Here is a 16,806-nt window from a genome sequence, read left to right on the forward strand (position 1 = left end):
CAGCCCACCGCCCCTTCCCTGGATTCCTTAAATGTTCCTCCCAGGCTCTGTCACTCCTTCTCTGTCCTTCTGCACAGCTCCTTCCATCCTGGGCTGCAGCCCATCCTTCCATCGGCCAGAAGAGTCCGTCCCTCCTTGGCTTCACCTTCATCCTTTTTCCTGCCCTGCTGCTCATCCTCTCCCCACACCCTGCACCCAGCCCCTCTCCTGCTGCCCCTCCATTCTGGCCCCTGCCCCACAACACCTCTCAATCAATCTCAAGCCGTCAAGCTCTGCACTCTGAGAACCCCTACCCCTCCAACCTCACTCTAGAGGCCCCTACACTGCATCCAACTCATCCTGCCCCGTTCCAGCCCACACCAGGCCCCGTACCGGTCATGGTCGGCACTTCGGAAGCGAGGCAGGATCTGGCGAAAGCTGCTGGTCCGGTCAAGTTTGGGTTGTGACTTCGTGCGTTTGATGGAGCTTTTTAGCCTCCGGCTCAGGAAGCCTTGCTGGGGTGGGGGAAATGGGGATAGGGTGGGTTGGGACAGGGTTGGTTCTACCGCCTCACAGCTCAGCTGGTAAAGAGTCCTTGGATGAAGGTGGGATGGGGTGAAAAGGGAAGTCTCTAGAGGCAAGGAAAGGGGGATAGGAGCCCTGCTACCAGTTTGTCTTCCTTTGCTCCCACGGGTACGAGTGCGCACACACACACACACACACACACACACACACACACACACACCCCATCCTGGAGAAGGTGGGAGGGCTGGTCTGAGCAGCAGGGGGGCAGAGCCAAGAAGGGGGAAACCAAAGAGATGGGGACACACACACACACACACACACACACACACACATTCTCTCTCTCTCCCCGCCCCCCCCCCCCCGCCCCCTTTCTCACACTCCTGGGGCTCCAGCTGGGGCTGGAGGGGAGGGGACCCAGCTGAGCCACATCTGGCGAGCACCTTCACTCACCGAGGGCCGGAAGGGTGCAGCGGGGGCGGCCTCCATGCTGTACTGCTTTCCCCCTGGGACGCTCTTCCTCCTCGAGCGACCCAAGTGGTATTCTGGAGGGGAGAAAAGGGCAGGAAGGGAAATTGGGGAGGGGGTCGCCGTTAGCCCAGGTTTCCATCCCTGGCCCCAGCACACTTGCCCACCTCCCTCTGCCCCGCAGCTCCAGCCTCACCTACCCCCCGGAAAGCAGCAGGAAGAGCAGCGGCGGCTGAGAGGCTGACGGCGGGAAGGAGGGGGCAAGGAACCCGAGCCGGAGCCCCCGGAGGGGGACGGGGTGGGAGGCCTTAGGCCCATAACTGGGGCTGGCAGTCAGCAAAGGGACATGGCTGAGAGGGTCAGTGAAACTCCAGGAACAAAGGACACCGAAGATCCACAGAACCTAGGTCCTTGGTGCCCACCCCCCTAGGAAGGGGTGAGCTGGGGGGGGAAGTCAGGTTAAAGGTCACTGACCAGAGGCAGGCTTTCCTCCTCCCTCAGCTGGGCACATCTTCCACCTGGCCCCCCCTCCTGGAACCCCTTCCTGTCTGGAGAGCCAGGACTACCTCCCATGACCCCCTCCCTGCACTGGAGGGGGAAGTCTTGGAAAGAACCTGTGAGGAATGGAAGCGGAAGAAGCCTGGGGACAGAAAATTCAAGCAAGGGGCAGGGGGGGAGGGGAGAAGGGACCAGTTCCAAGTGCACTGCAGTGGCAGGGACTCAGAAGGGAAGAGGGGAAGGGGAAAAGAGAAGAATGCAGGGGACTGGGCAGGGAGTGAGAAGGACAGGCAGTGGGGATCCCAAGTGAGGGCAGGGAGAGGAGGAGGAGGGGAGGTGAATGCCGATGAAGCTCGGACTGCTCAGAGTCTAGAGTGGGGGCAGCTCCGAGGAGTGAAGCTGAGGCTCTGCTGCCAGGGAATTTAGAGGGGCCGAGGGGCTAGAGGAGAATGAAAGTGGGGGGATGCCAAGCTCGGGCTCCAGCTCCAGAATGGCTGCCCAGGCCTGGGCTCCCCCCTCAGCCCCACAGTCACCACTGCAGCCAATGGGGGGGCAGGTGCTGCATCAGGGGCGGGGCTACCATCTCCACAGCAACAAGAAGCTACAGGCTGGAGGGGGGGAACCGGAAGAGCTGCCTGTTAACCCTCTAGTTTCCAGAACAAGGGAGGGCCACAGCTACACGTTCACTGTAGGCTTCCTGAATTGCAAATCGCCTGCAAATTGCCCTAGAATCAGTCCCCAGCTTCCCTATGCCTCTAAAACCCAGGTGTTAGGAGATGGGCACACAATAATGTGGATTCCATGACACAGGAACCCTCGTCAATCCCTCAGGAACACATGTGTAAAGCACAGAAACATACACTGAGCTGTGGGGGGGTGTACGTGAGAACCACAATACAAAAAATAAAGAGGGATCTAGGTGCTTATGAGACATAGAGACAACTGTGAGCATGGGGGTGCCATGGGTCCACATTCTGAGACCCTGGGGCCCACATACCCCACAGGATACATGCTCAGACATATGTGAGCAATGCAACAGGGGAGTACATACTTGGAGCCAGACACTCACATGAGAGCTGCTGGTGTGGACGTGGGGCCCCAGTCCCTCAGGCAATCACGTTACAGAAAGGGACATTTAACCCAGAGACACACACAGGGCCTCCACACAGAGGAAGCCACTTTAACCTCTAAGATACAAGCTTGAGTACACCATGATCCTGACCGCACCAAGGTATCCCCATGCCCCCAAAGCACAAGCATCCTTCATTCACACGAAAAGTACAACCACAACCAGTCTGTCTCAGGACAAGCCCTTCTTCTCTCCCAGCCCTCCCCTGACTCCAACACAGGAATCTGTGGTTGCTACCAGGATAAAGAAAAACCAAGGAGCAAATGTGTTAATTACCCTTCTGTTACACACTCAACAATGCACCTAAGGGTTCAGGCTCTCTCCTTCCTAGTCTTTGCCTTTCTCAGGTCTGGCTGCCTCATTCTTATGCCATGGAATGTAGCTCAGCCATTATTTTCATATACAAACTCCTGTAATAAAGGCAGAAAGTCTAACTTCAAATCCACTAAAATTCCGTTTTGGAACTAAAAAATTAACAGAAGAACGATGTGCAAACTGATTTGCTTGATTCTTGGAAGTCATATAACCTTATACATCTAACCAAGCACTAAGATCCATAAACTCACATATAAGTCAGAGGTACGTGGAGGCCACACATACATACGCTTACAAAGACCCTCACTGCCACGATGAAAAAAAGAGCACAAACACAGAAGAAAAAGGGGCAGAGGGACACAAACACAGGACATCCTGTTATCAGTGCTGCATGCAGTGACATGTACGGACAACAGGGCACACACCCAAGTCCACATACAGAGCAAACCTGCTAAGCGCACACCGCAATCCTGGGTCTCCGTGTCCCATCCCTGCACGATGTATACACGCATGCACATGCATAAGAGCCACCTACACAGACCCATAACACAGGCATTGTGCACACACCCACACATGTACACACCCTGTATACACACACAATTGCACACACACACACACACACACACACACACACACACACACAGCGAGGGCCTGGACTCTCGCCTCTCCAACCTCCCTAATCTTGCCATCACCCACAGAATCTCCCCCTGCCCGCCAACCCCCCAAGTTCCTAACCTACCCTTTGGCCTTTCTTCCCTGTCACACCCAGCTGGCAGCTCTCAAGGGGAGCCATGGAGGGAGGCTGCCAAAGCAGGTGGAGGAACAGAGTTGGACAGAGAGCAGAGAAATGGGGGTGGGGGAACTCTGTGCTGGGAACAGGAACCTCTCATGGTAGTTCCTGCTGTGCCAGGCCTCACTGTGAGCCAGCCTGCATGATGGCCTTCCCAATCCAACCAAGGCTGATCCTACATAGCCTACATGACCCCCAACCCCATCTAGCCCTTTCTCCTCTCTTCCCAACACTGCCTCCCCAGCTTCCTGGCCCCTTCTCCGACCAGTTCCCCATTTTAAGCCCTCTTCTCTTCTCTTCTCTCTTCTAAATCCAACTCCACCATCTCCCATCTTTCTAGCTATTCTTTCCCGGGCTCTCTCTCCTCTTCAAGCCTCTCTCATTCCTCCTCTCCCTGAACTCCCCACTTTTCCTCTTTACCCCACTCTTTCCCTTTTCAGCTTTTCTGTCCCCACTCCCTAACCAAGCAGAAGCTCACACCTGCTAGCCCAAAGGTGTTTCATACAAGGTAGGATTCCAAGGAACACACTCACATACACTTACTCTCTCCCCCCACTTGCACACCACCCACATCCAGACACACCCTGGACACTCGTGCTGGGATTGACACAGATACCCAGGCCAATGATGGAACACACATGCAAAGACACACACTTGCCACCAGGGACACAGAAAATCCTTCTCATGCAGCCACACATCCCCACACACAGGAGACTGAAAGGAGGTGAGTCCAGCAAGGGACATGGATTCTCAGGGTCAGAGGTGACAGGTACCAGTTTGGCCAAGGGCTGCCCCACCAGCCAGTGGCCAGCCCAGCAGCCCACTAGGCAGGAAGCCGGCAGAAACAGGATACGACAGGACAGACTTGCAAACGGCTGGCTGCACATGTGTGCACGAGGAACTGGGCCCCCGTGTGCACATGGCACCGACACACAGGGGACACGAGCCTGGACACCGACACACACACACACGGACACCCGGGCTGCCACCTCCATAGAGGGGCTCCAAGACCACCCCACACCGGCCGCCCACGCGCGCTCAAGACCCTGGCCCCACGAGGCCGGTCCCCGACCCCCCGACCTCCGCTGCCCCCCTCCAGTTACCATAACTCCCCCCACTCGGAAGATGCAGCGAGAACATGCGGAGGGAGCAGCTGCCGCCGCCGCCGCCGCCGCCGCGGCCTCCCCACCCCCCTCCCCGCGCCCACGCACACGCGCGCCCCCGCCCCCACGAGCGCGGCCCCCCCCCACAACGCGCGCTCCTCGTCCGCCCGCCCCGCCCTTACCTCGCACCGCCCCCCCGGAGGGGGGGTCGGGGGTGTCCCCCGGTGGGGGAGGGGCCCCGCCCCTGCGCGGGGGAGGGGCGGGGTGCGGCGGGAGAGGGGGCGGCGCGGCCCGGCTCGCGCCGCCCGGCGCGGTGGGGGCGGCGGCGGGGCCCGGGACGGCCGGGACGGCCGCGCGGTGACGGCCGCGGGAACGGCTGCCTCCGCCGCCGCTCCCGCCGCTGCCGCCGTTGCCCGGGCCCCGCCGCCGTTGCTAGGCGACCGCTGCTGCCGTGGCCGCCTCTGTCACGAGCCCCGTCGCCCGGAGACAGCGCGAGAGAGACGCGGGAGGGGGGCGAGGGGACCCCCCAAACCAACCGGGCCTCCCACCATCCCCTCCTGAGCAGGACCCCCCCATCAAAACCACGGAGGGAAACCGAGGGGCGGCGGCTCCACCCAGCGGAGGAGGAGCCCTGGATGCCAATGCCCCTCAAAGGTCCGGCGACCTCTCCTGGGCTCTAGAGTCCACAGCCTCGGCACAGACCTTCTCGGACCCAGGCCCCCAGGGCCCCAAAGACTCCTGTGTTCCCTGCAGCACATCCTCCAAGCCCTTTACACATTCCACGTCCCCCTGAGGACCCCAGACGTTCACCAGCTATCAACTCTTTCGTTAAACCCTCCCCCCCAAATATATATATCCCTGGACCCCCTCCCAGCCCCTATTGAATCTCCAACACAAACACCTCCACATACCATCCCCAACTCCACACACACATGGGTGCCCTGCCCCTAAACACACAGGAGACCCACACCAGACACCCCAGACCCTGAGTACTGAGGGTAAGGGAAAAGAAGGGAAATATGTGGGCAGAGACGCCAACCACCGGATGTATAATAAACATGCTCTATAAGCATGTGACCACTCTGGCCTCGACACACAGGTATGCACACATGTACACAGACCTTCCCCAGACATGGACATGACTGACTCCCCCTCCCCCCCAACACACACAGATGTGACAGACATCACACACATTCCCTGTACACACTCCACCACCACCACCACCACCTGGCTTTGCCTCACAGAGATGTGCTACCCACACACCCCCATGGTCAGAAGTTTCCATGACAATGACACACACCCCTGGCCACCCATCCACCCAGGGGTCCAGAGCTGGCCCCCAAGGGCAGTAAGGCCTGGGCCTATCAGAAGAGGGCCGAAGGGAGCCAAGGAACGGAGACAGGCTACTGGCTCACTCCAAGGAAGAGAAACTGGAAGCCTGGATCCCTGAGGGGAGGGGGAGCTGGTGGAAGAAAGGGGTCGCAAGGGGTTGAGGGGATGAAGGACCTGGACCCTTGGTCCTGCAAAAGGAACACAGGGATGGGGGCAGTGACAAGGGGGTTTCCGGGGGCTGAGGGCGTCTCTCTGCACCTTGGCTGCAGATCTCTGTTCTCTGCCTTCATCTCCCCTCACTGTTCCCATGGAAACCTTTTAAGCGAACTTCTCAGGAAGACAAAAATCTTTTTTTAAATGACTAAAGAGGGGGGTGGAGGGGGGGCAGAAAGAGGGAGGGAGGGGAAGAGACAGATGGAGAGAGGGAGAGTTGGAGAGACAGACCAAGCACATAGCTCCACAGACAGACAGAAAGATGAGATGGGGGTCTGATGGAGATCCACCGGGAGCAGAGCGGAGAGGCAGAGGAAGCAAGAGGGGCAGAGAAAATAAAGAAATCGAGGAGGAACGAGAAAGAGAGTGACAGAATTGCAGAAAACAGAAACGGTTGATGAGAAGAGGGGAAAGGGGGCAAGAAAAGAGGGAGGGTCCACAGGCCAGAAGGTCTGGAATAAGAATCAGGAGCCGGGGGTGGGCCAGAGGTCTGGGGGCAGGGCAGGAACTAGGTCATTCTATCCAAGATCCCAGACCCAGGGCTGGGAGGGGCAGGGGCAGCCACGTTCGGACAGGAAGCTAAAGATCTAAGGAGACTATTTTTACAAGCACCGGGGAAACAGTCAAACTTCGCTGCTGGAGAGGAAAAAGGGAGCGAAACAGCAAGGATCGCTGGGGCCTCTCCCCCACAGCCTCCGTCCCGCTCGGATCCCAGAGGAGGGCGCCTGCTCCGCCCAGGCTCCACGCGCAGGATGCGAGACTTTGTCTCCGCCTCCTCCCGGCCCCCGACAGCTCCCTCGGTTCCCGGACTCCCCCTCCCCTGCAACCCGGTCCACCTTCAGCCCTCTCCCCGCGGCTGTCCGGGGCACAAGAGCCTGCTCGAGCCTGCTCGGCCGCCGTACCATGCTCGCCGTGGGGCCGCCCCTCCACCGGCACGGAGACTGTGCGTCTCAGCAGTTTGTTGCGGCTGGACTCGCTCCTCCGGTCCCGGATCAGAAGGGGGTGTATCTAGGGGATGCGGGGGGGGGGGGGGGGTCAGACCTCGCTGGCCCAGGCCGTCCCTCCTTTTTTCCTCCCCCACCAAGGAAGGATGAGCCTCCCTTTCCACCAGGCCTGACCATCTTCTGCCCCCGCCCCTCCATACTCCTTTAAGTGTCTCGGGGTGAGTTGATTTCTTGTTCCCTTCTCCCTCGGAGTCTGTCTCCCTCATTCCCTCCCGTCCCACACTCCTCTTTTCTTCCACCATTTCTTTTGAAACACCCTCCAAAGAATTCTCGCAACCCTTCTGGACTTCGCTGCTCCCTGAATCCACTTTCCTCTTGACCTTCAGTTTCTCCATTCTCCCTGTTTTCCTCCCAACCTCCCACCTCCCGCACCCCCTTCCCTCCCTCCGTGGCTGTCACGGGGGTAGCAGAAGCTGCATTTATAATCAGGATCCACAGCTTGTCTCCCTCCCACGGCCAGGCTTGCGGCCAGAATGGGACCCAACCTCCCCACCCCCCAGAGGGCCTGGTCACCTCCCCCCACCTTTCATCTCCTTCCATCGCCCCCCACTCAGCCTCTCTCACTTCCCTTTAGCCATCACCTCTCCCTGTGCCTCATCCCCAACTCTCCCTTGCCACCTCCTTCCTAACCTCCCCCCTCTCCACCCCTCCAAGAACCACCCACCCCACTAGTCCCCAGCCTGGGCTCCGCAACTAAGCCAACTCCAGCTCCTTGTGGCCCTAGACACTGTCATTTCCCATTCCCCCTGCACCCTTCCTACTTCAGTCTTCAGTCACCGGTCCTCTGTACCTGTCTGTCCCCATATCTGTCATTCCTTCATTCCCCCCACCCATTGTCCTCCCTCTTCATCCTCACACAGTCTCCAGTTTCCCCAGTTCATCCTACAGACCCCAAACCCTTGGTCAAGACCAGTGACCACTAGTGAATCACTCAAATGCCCCCCAGTGCCTAAAACTCTGACTCCCCAAACCATCTCTCCCTTAAGTCACTGTGTCTTCCCCTGGATCCTTCGACGTGACTCTGTGCCTTGGAAGCTCTCTACCCAGCCATCTCTCCACACTCACACACACAATTGCCCCCCAGATCCCTTGAAACCCTGGTTAACCTCAACTCCAATTCTAACCCTGCCTTGCTACACCCTCCTGCGACAGTCTTTCACCACCCCTCTGGTCTTGCAGGCTACCCTATCACTCTCTAAAGCTGGTCCCCAAATCACCCCCACTCCCTGAATCACACCTCTGAGCGTCCACCCCTCATATTCACATCCTGTTTGCTATGATGACCCCTCCACTGCTGACCCAGCTCCAAAATCAGAATCCACACTCCCCTGGCTCTCTAATCACCCTGCATGGCCACCACCTCCCACAAGAATGCTCTGTTCATTTCATGTCTTTCACTCTGGCTGATCCCTGCCCCTATCCCACTCTTACTCCTTTAGAGACAACTTCCCATACTCCCAGTTCCCCTCACCCCCAGGCATCTCCTCCCTTGCATTCCTTCCCATGTGCCTGGCAAAAGCCTTTTCAGCGTCTCTCTAAACCTTGATCTCAGCCTTCCCTGTCTTCACCGCCATCCATACCCAGACCTACTGACCTCTGTCATCTCTCCCAGTACCCTGCAGCCCTTTCCCAGCTTCCCCACTCAGAGACCCCACTCTCTGAGTCCCTGTACTCTGCCCCATGCCAGGGAAAGGATGGGGAGTGGTCAATGATGGGGCTTGCTGAGTTGGGGGAGAGGAAAGGGTCCCGAGGATTGCCTTGGAGACAGTCCCTCCAGAGTGATCTCCATGTCTTCACTCCTCCTCCAAGCCCTTTAGTTTCACTTTCCTAGCCTAACCTATCCCACAATATGAGCAGGGTGAAAACAGGAGGCACCCCCAGATCTTTAGAACCACATCTCCTCCCCATCACTGCACGTGGCCCTCAAAGACTCCCTGGCTAAAGGGAGAGAACACCTGCCCCTTCTGACATGCCAACTCCAATCTCAGTGGCCACCCTCCTCCCACCACTTGCCAGTGTTTCTCTCTTTGCCTTCTCCCTTTGCTAATAAGGATTCTCCCCGTCCTTCTCTCCACATTTTCCCATGCTACCCAGAGGTCTTTTCCCGGCCTTTCCACCCTGCTCACCTCGTCCTCATCCAGCATGAGAAGCTGGTTCCCCGAGATGATGCAGAACCGAGGGTTCCAACCAGGACGGTCATATGGGGAATGAACGTATTGGGTTCGGTGCATAGGGGGTCCCCGTACATCTAGGGGGCAGAGACACACAGAAACCGTAAGGGAGGCTCTATGCATTTGGGAGACAGGTGTCTAAAATGGCAAGGAGAGAGTCCTTAAAGGGGGGGAAGGGGACCCCACCCGCCTTGAGGAGATCACAGGTGGGGGTGAGGCCCCCGTAACTTTACAGGAACAAAAGATAAGCTTCTCTATCTGGGGAAAAGGAGGTGAGGGGAACCACATCACAGGGGGCTCTGTAGACGTGGCAGAAGAAATGCAGAGGAGTGGTTCAGAGAGGGGAGTTGTATCACGACGGGGTACACGTTCAGAGGCAGAGAAAGGTGAAGGAGCTCTCCATCCACTTCAGAAAAATAAAAAGGTGGAGGGTGCAACAAAGGTGGCAGAAGAAAAACACAGGGAGTTTGGTGGCAAGTGTCTGGGAAGAGGGAGGCATCCAGATAACTGCAGAAGACAAGGGTGTGGAAGGTGGCACCACCCATCTGCAAGAGAGTAAGAGGAAGACTACAGAACTGTGGGAAAGAAGGATGGGGATGTAGGGACGTTTGGGTCAGGAGACTCTGAGAGCTAAACATCTGGAAAAGAGAGGGAGTGAGGGAACTTACCTGTTCCCAGAGTCAGAGTCATGAGAGGGCCTGGCCTCCCCTCCTGCCTCTCCTCTTTTCTCTGCTCCCTCCTCCCCTAGCCCAACCCTGCTCATCCTTTGGGGGAAAGATCTGGTTCTGCTGGTGGTGAGGGGAGGATGGATCTTCTCGGCACCTGGCTGTGGAGGGGTTGCGGAGTGAGAAGGCAGGAAACATGCCCTTCTTTAAATGAATATTGATCTCTTCCCCTACTCCTTGCCCAGAGGTTGAAGATTCAATGCTGTCCAACGCCCCCACCCCCTCACCCCCGGGTCTCCATGGACAGGATGGAAGCCAACTCCACAAGTTAGGAAGGCACGATGAGGAGCCTGAGGAAGAAAGAGTGGAGGGAAGAATGGAATATCCAGGCCTGTGACATAGAGGGAGCATCCCAAGACTAGAGCTGGGGATGGGGACAAAACTTTTAAAAAAGGGCAGTAGACTAAGGGTCGCCCCTGCTCAGAGACCCCCCCCCCGAGGGTCCCCCTTTCCCAACTTTGCTGTTCTTCTTCCTATGCCCCCATCCCTGCAAACTGCCTCTCCTTTAAACCCCAATGCCACACACCATCACAGGGACGTAGGGGACAGGCCCTATAGAAGAGAGAAATCAAATTGGTGACATCAAAGTGATAGAAAATAGGCTTAAGGAATCACAGTGAGAGAGAATTTAGAGGAAGAAAAATCAAATCCTGTTACCTTTACAGGATGTTTAATCATGGGTATATTGCAGGAAAAGAACTGGTCTTTGAACTTCATTCCAACTGAAAGCTCCAGGTAGAATAGTTTTGAAAAATAGAGTCCCTTTCCGTCTATAAACATGCTTCAAATTTACCCAATCTGCAGGTCAGAGACAGAGATGAACCCCCAGTATACAGGTACCTAGAAACCCCAATACTTCGAAACTCGTACTATCTCAATGCCACCTCAGAGATTCTAACCAATACCCTCCAGATACAGAGATTACCAAAACCTAGGCTCTGGGACTGCAGACACTGCAGGAAACATGCCCACAGCAATCAGACCCTGAGGACCCCCAGAGGAGACATCTATTGATACATATCCGCCTTATGGGAGGGACTGGTTCAGGCGGCAGCCACAGGGAGGCAGGTGAGACTTCAGGGGACACCTTCCTTCTGGGAGTGGGGAAGGACATGGGGAACTCAGCTTAGGAGCAACTCTGGAAATACACACACAAATGTTGTCTGTACTTAAGTCAGGATGATTCTGGGAGGCAGATACAAGAGACAGAGAAACACAGTTGAGAAAGGAGAAAGATTTACTAGGATGAGCAATTCCACAGGGCCCAGATGGGGATCTCTTGCAGGTCCTGTTCCAACCATCAAAATCTGTGTCTTTGCTCCCCAAATCTCCAACACCCCAGGAAATAGAGGGGACAAGAAAAGAGGAATGGATGATAACAGCTGGGGTCTTCGGAGAAAGTGAGTAGGCACAGACTTGTGGTGATAAGATGGGGAGTGGAGTGGGGAAGAGAGGATGGGGTGGAGAAGAAATAACAGAGATGGATCTAAGAGAAAAGGAGACAGGAGTGATGGTAAATCTTTAGGAACAAGGGAATGTACCAGAAGGGCCCAAATGGACGTGGGGCAGGGGAAATGAGGTGGACCTAATAGGGGTACTAGGACAGGGGGTCAAGAAGGAGGGGGTGAAGAGGTGGTAGAGATATAAGGGAGCCACCAGGTAGAAGTGAGGGAGAGAGAGAATGGACACCAGAGGAGGGACTTATATAGGGGAAGGAGAGAAGGGGGACTCATATAAAGAACGGACACCATATGGGGGGAAAGATATAGGTGATGGACACCAGAGGAGGGAGGGGGAATGGAAATAAGGATTGGAAGTGGGGGAGGGGGGTAAAAGTGGTGAAGTGAAGGAAGTGGGTAAGACCCCAGGGATTACATTTCAATGGTCAAGGGCCTTAATGAGGGACAAGGTCTGGGGCAGGGTCCTAACCTGCCGCCTACTCCCGTCATTCAGTCTTATTTATACTGCCCCTTCCCCCCACCCCAACAAACACACACAGAATTTGGCCCTCCCCCTGCCCTGGTCTCTCCTCCCCCAACCCATTCCCCATTCCCTCTCTCCTCTCATCCCTCCATCTGGACCCTCCATTCCTTCCCCGCCACCCCCCCCCCCCACCCCACTGCCTCCCTCTCTCTCCATCTGGCCCCTTCTTCTCTCCCTCCATCTCCTGTCTTCTTCTATCCCCTACCATACTCTGAGTCCCCCCACCATATTCTAACCCCCATCTTCTTGGCTTCTCTTTTCATCCCTGTTTCCATTTTCTTCATTTTCCCCTCCTGCCCCTCTAAGACTCTGTCCTTCTATTTCCTTGATATTTTCCTCATCTCTCAGCTCCCACCTCCAAATTATTTCTGCAGCTCTTCCCCCAGCCCTATCCTTCTATCTTCCCACCCTTTCTGGCCATCTCTTTCCCCTTCATCATTTTCCCCTCAGCCCCCTTCAAGGCCTGTTTCTTGGCCCCTCCAGCCCCTATCTACCCCTATCCTTTGGCCTCCAATCCCTCCTTCCCCACTGCTCCTATCCCTGCCTTCCCGGTCCTCCTCGCTCCTTCCATTTCAGCTGCTCTCCTCCCTGGCCCCAGCTCTGCCCAGCCCCCCCCCACCTTCCCCCTCCCCCCTTCTCCCCCCCTCTCCCCCCCCCAAATGGCCCTCCCCCTCCCCTCACCACCGTACCTCTGAAGGGGGCATAGGACATCGCGGGGATGCTCCCCCGATGGATGGAGGCGCGAGACCTGCTCATCAGGCCTGGGGGGGAGGGGGCGGGGGGGCCAGGGGAGAAAGAGAAGAGAGAAAGAGGGGGAGAGAGAGGGGGAGAAGGAGGAGGAGGTGGAGGAGGAGGAGGAGAGAGGAGGAGAGAGGAGCGGAGAGGAGCGGAGAGGAGGAGAGAGGAGGAGGAGGAGGAGAATAGGAGCCAACGGCAGCAGCGGCAGCCGGGAGGGAGGGAGAGAGAGAGAGAGAGAGAGAGAGAGAGAGGGGGGGGGGGGCGGGGGAGCGAGCGAGAGAGGAGAGAGCAAAAGGAGGAGGAGGAGAGAGAGTCAGTCTGTGCAGCCCCCACCCCTACTCAGTGAGAACCAGAGAGGGAGAGACCCCTGCCTCAAAAACATACCAGAGAGAGAGCAGTTCTAAAGATGCAGACCCCAGACCCTGAGATCGGGAGACCCTAGACCCACAGAAAAAGATACCTTGCCACCCGGGGGGGTGGGGGTTGGGGGAGATCTGAGGCACAAACCCAAAGTCTAGAGGAAAAGTGACCCCAATCAATCTCAGGAAAAAAGACTCCAGACACCCCTCCGCCCCTCAGAGATGGGTCAAAGGTCAAAATTTGAGCATCCAGTCTGGAAAAGATTCTCCATAGCCACAGAAATCTTAGACTCCAGATTCAGATGGTGATTTCAGGGACCGAGACCCAAGACCAAGACTCAAAGAAAAACATGAGACCCAGATTCGGAAAGAACCCAGACCTAGAAGTAGGTCTTTGAGAACTCAAGACCCAGAGAGAGATATCAGAGACCCCAGACTTAGATCTCAGAGAAAAGAAACTGCAGACTTAGAGACTGATAACTCAGGAGACACAGAAACTCCAGATCTGGGTGCGTGGAGGTGGGGGCGCAGGGAGACACTCAGCTAGCAGGGAGATGAACTGAGAGACCCCAGACTCAAAAAGAAGAGTTTTTAAGATCTCAGAGAGATGGTGATTGTGGACCCAGAAACCCCCCCAAACAAAAACAGGGAAACTCCGTCCTGAGAAAGATGCCAATACAAATACTGAAAGACCCCATAGAGATTTATCTCAGAGACAAACTCCAAACCCAAAGACAGAGATCTTTGGGAGACCCCAACCCCAGAGAAGCAAGTATGAGAGAACTCGGCCTGGGAAATGCACTGTCATATCCACACAGCAGACCAGAGACCCCAGACCTAGGAGGGAGAGGGAATACTGGGTAGGGGGTGTGGCAAGAGCCTTTTCCTCCCTGCCTCCTCCCACCTATTTCTCCTCTCATTGGCCCCTCTCTCCATTTTTGGGTCACAGGATGTGCTTGGGCCCCAGGGAGGTTATGTAGGACAGGTCCTGGCTCCTAGGGGGATGGGTTAAGGGAAGGAGACCCAAGGCTGAGAGGTAGACCAGTCCCGGAGAGCGAAACAGGAAGGGGATAAGGGACAAAAGGGCCATCACTACTTCCTGGTGTCCTCTCCACATCTCCAACCTGCAGCCCTCCTCTCCCCCGCCCCATCTCCTCTACTGATTCACCAGCCTGCCTCCAGCTCTGGGGTTTCAGTGAAGAAGGCTGAGGCGCCCTTAGCCCCACTGTAATCATCCTCTATCTCATTTACAGGGTCTCACTCTATCCTTTTAAAATGCATCTTTCCTCACCTAGCCATGGTCCTGCCATGCCGTGTCTGCCTAATCACTTCCCCCTACCCAGGGACAGCTGGCTTCTCAGATGATACTTGTCCATTCCTCAACGCAGACATCTGCCAGTCCTAACCACAATGGCAGGGGGCGCTCTCTTCACCCCCTGAGGTTCAATCTCCTGAGACCCTCCCACTCCTTAAGGCCTCGGGAACAGTGTAGGGGCTGTTACTAGGCACAATCTAGGGTTTATGGATGGCTCCCTACTCCACAACCTGACGCATCGGCTCTGCAGGGTCTCCAGCCCCCCTTTCCTAGCGCCCCGTCTCTCATCACGTGGCCTGCGGGGCTGTCCAGTGACTGGTCTCTTCCCGTAGCTCATTGAGATACCGCCGCCTGAGGGGACCGGCCCCCTCACGTGACAGTGGAACGCCGCTGCGGCTTTCCTCAGCCTGCATTCGGCCGTTTCCGGTTTACACGGAAACGGGCGTGCCATTTCCGTGCACGTCTGCAGAGCTGGATGTTGATTGGTTGGATACGTCTTCGCCCCTCCCTCACCGGGAGGTGGGACAAACTGGACCACGTGAGGGCAAGGATTGGCTGGCTCTGGAAGTTAGGGTGGTCCGGCTTCTGTCACGTGGTCTGCGCTGTTTTCTTATCACGTGGCTGCTACCCAGGTAAGAAGAGGAGGCTCTTCCTGGCTTTGAGGCCCTTTCTTGGCGTAAAGTGTGGCCTTTGATATTCAACCCTTCTCTACCAGCATAGGCTGCATGAAGGGGGGGCGGGCTCCCGCATTCCTGCTCGGCGGAGGGGTGAGTGACCGGCCCCGCCCCGCCCCTTCCGGTCCTCGAAGCTTCGACCACCACCCGCACCCCAAGTCCCAGAGGTTGGCCCCCGAGGAGGCAGTGAAATCGAGTCTTTGCCTTAATTTTCCAAGTTTCTCTCTCAGCTTCAGGGACCTTTTCCTTCGGGGTGTAGAAGAGGGAGGGTCTATCCAAGAGAAGGGTACCCGGGGTGCAGTTAACTGGGGTGTTTATGGGGAGACACCGAATTCACCTCCTGCTCTCAGGCCGCTCTGTTCCTGTCGCTTCTTTGGATGCCGGTACTGCTGCCTGTAGTCTCCCGCCTTCTGTTGCTACCCCGAGCCCTGCTGTCCATGGCTTCAGGAAGCCCCCCTTCCCAGCCCTCGCCGGCTTCGGCCTCCGCATATGTTCCCGGCTCGGTCTCCGCAGCCTTTGTGACCTGCCCCAACGAGAAGGTCGCCAAGGAGATCGCCAGGTGGGGATCTCAGTGTGGCGCGAGGAAGGACGCTCGTGAAGGGAGAGTTGGGTGTGGGGGAGAAGAGTGCCCTCCCACTGCTTCTCGCCTGTCTGGGCTGCCAGTGCAAAAATCCGGGTCATGGGGGCTCTAAATGGGACTGTCTCTTCACTTTCAGGGCTGTGGTGGAGAAGCACCTGGCAGCCTGCGTCAACCTCATCCCTCAGGTTACATCCATGTGAGTCATAGGAGTTGGGGGTTAACCTAACTCTAGGGGCTTACTGGCAGTTTTTGTTCTTGGGGGAAATCTTTGCTCCCACAACACTCTCTCCCTGACCTTTTCAGCTATGAATGGAAAGGAAAGATTGAGGAGGACAGTGAAGTGCTAATGGTGAGAAACGTTCCCCCACCCAACAAAAACTTAACTCCCTGACCACTTACTCTGACCCCCGTCCCTCGTCTGAGATTCTGAAATCAACTTCACCCCTTGATTCAACCATGTTTGTCTTCCCCCCCCTTAGATGATTAAAACCCAAAGTTCCTTGGTTCCAGCTTTGGCAGATTTTGTTCGGTGAGAACTCTGAGATGGGTAGAAGTGAGGGTGTGTCCTGTGGAGTGAGCCTTGCTGGGCAGCCTGCGGGGATGGGCTCCTTTGGGTAAGTCTTTGAGTTTTCCACCATCTTTTCCCCAGTTCTGTGCACCCTTACGAAGTGGCGGAGGTGATTGCATTGCCTGTGGAGCAGGGCAACTCCCCGTACCTGCATTGGGTGCGCCAGGTTACAGAGTCAGTTCCTGACTCCGGCACAGTCCCACCGTGATGAGCCTTTGTCCTGGCCACGTTCCCCTAACATACTTCAGTGCCCCCTGCCTTCCAGGTGATGACTGGACCCTTAATAAAGCCTGTCTTTAGTTCTCTCTGTCATTATCCTTTTTCCTTGTCAAAAAGTGAA

At 56.5% G+C, this 16,806-nt stretch overlaps 2 protein-coding genes across 4 annotated transcripts in view; one reads left to right on the forward strand and one right to left on the reverse strand.

Moving 5' to 3' along the window:
* Nucleotides 1-13,124, reverse strand: part of SYNGAP1 (synaptic Ras GTPase activating protein 1) — a 31,245-nt gene extending 18,121 nt beyond the window's left edge. The window contains exons 1-5 of the mRNA XM_057699816.1: nt 12,922-13,124; nt 9,480-9,601; nt 7,252-7,357; nt 955-1,046; nt 373-494 (exon numbers count right to left, since the gene is read on the reverse strand). Of these exons, the coding sequence (XP_057555799.1) occupies nt 373-494; nt 955-1,046; nt 7,252-7,357; nt 9,480-9,601; nt 12,922-12,988 (509 nt within the window). The 5' untranslated portion in view covers nt 12,989-13,124. The remainder of the gene's footprint in view (nt 1-372; nt 495-954; nt 1,047-7,251; nt 7,358-9,479; nt 9,602-12,921) is intronic.
* Nucleotides 13,125-15,174: 2,050 nt separating this feature from the next.
* Nucleotides 15,175-16,775, forward strand: CUTA (cutA divalent cation tolerance homolog). 3 transcript variants are annotated; one of them, XM_057699217.1, is made up of 7 exons: nt 15,190-15,276; nt 15,360-15,411; nt 15,669-15,877; nt 16,035-16,094; nt 16,202-16,247; nt 16,378-16,427; nt 16,548-16,775. In XM_057699217.1, the coding sequence occupies exons 2-7, from the start codon at nt 15,370-15,372 to the stop codon at nt 16,672-16,674; spliced, it is 534 nt and encodes a 177-aa protein (XP_057555200.1). In that variant the 5' UTR covers nt 15,190-15,276; nt 15,360-15,369; the 3' UTR covers nt 16,675-16,775. The 3 variants fall into 3 exon arrangements, with proteins under 3 accessions (XP_057555202.1, XP_057555200.1, XP_057555201.1); XM_057699219.1 differs by lacking the exon at nt 15,360-15,411 and having other exon boundaries at nt 15,175-15,276; XM_057699218.1 differs by lacking the exon at nt 15,190-15,276 and having other exon boundaries at nt 15,293-15,485.
* Nucleotides 16,776-16,806: the final 31 nt, after the last annotated feature.

The sequence above is a fragment of the Hippopotamus amphibius genome, chromosome 11 (genome assembly GCF_030028045.1).
Source record: "Hippopotamus amphibius kiboko isolate mHipAmp2 chromosome 11, mHipAmp2.hap2, whole genome shotgun sequence".
NCBI classification, from domain to species: Eukaryota; Metazoa; Chordata; class Mammalia; order Artiodactyla; family Hippopotamidae; genus Hippopotamus; species Hippopotamus amphibius.

Excerpts from the sequence above, each read along its gene's own strand:
- CUTA (XM_057699217.1), top strand. The coding sequence starts at position 15,370 with ATGAAGGGGGGGCGGGCTCCCGCATTCCTGCTCGGCGGAGGG. Across the intron at positions 15,412-15,668 it reads CATTCCTGCTCGGCGGAGGG|GCCGCTCTGTTCCTGTCGCT; the intron begins GTGAGTGACCGG and ends TCCTGCTCTCAG. Across the intron at positions 16,428-16,547 it reads GCTTTGGCAGATTTTGTTCG|TTCTGTGCACCCTTACGAAG; the intron begins GTGAGAACTCTG and ends TCTTTTCCCCAG.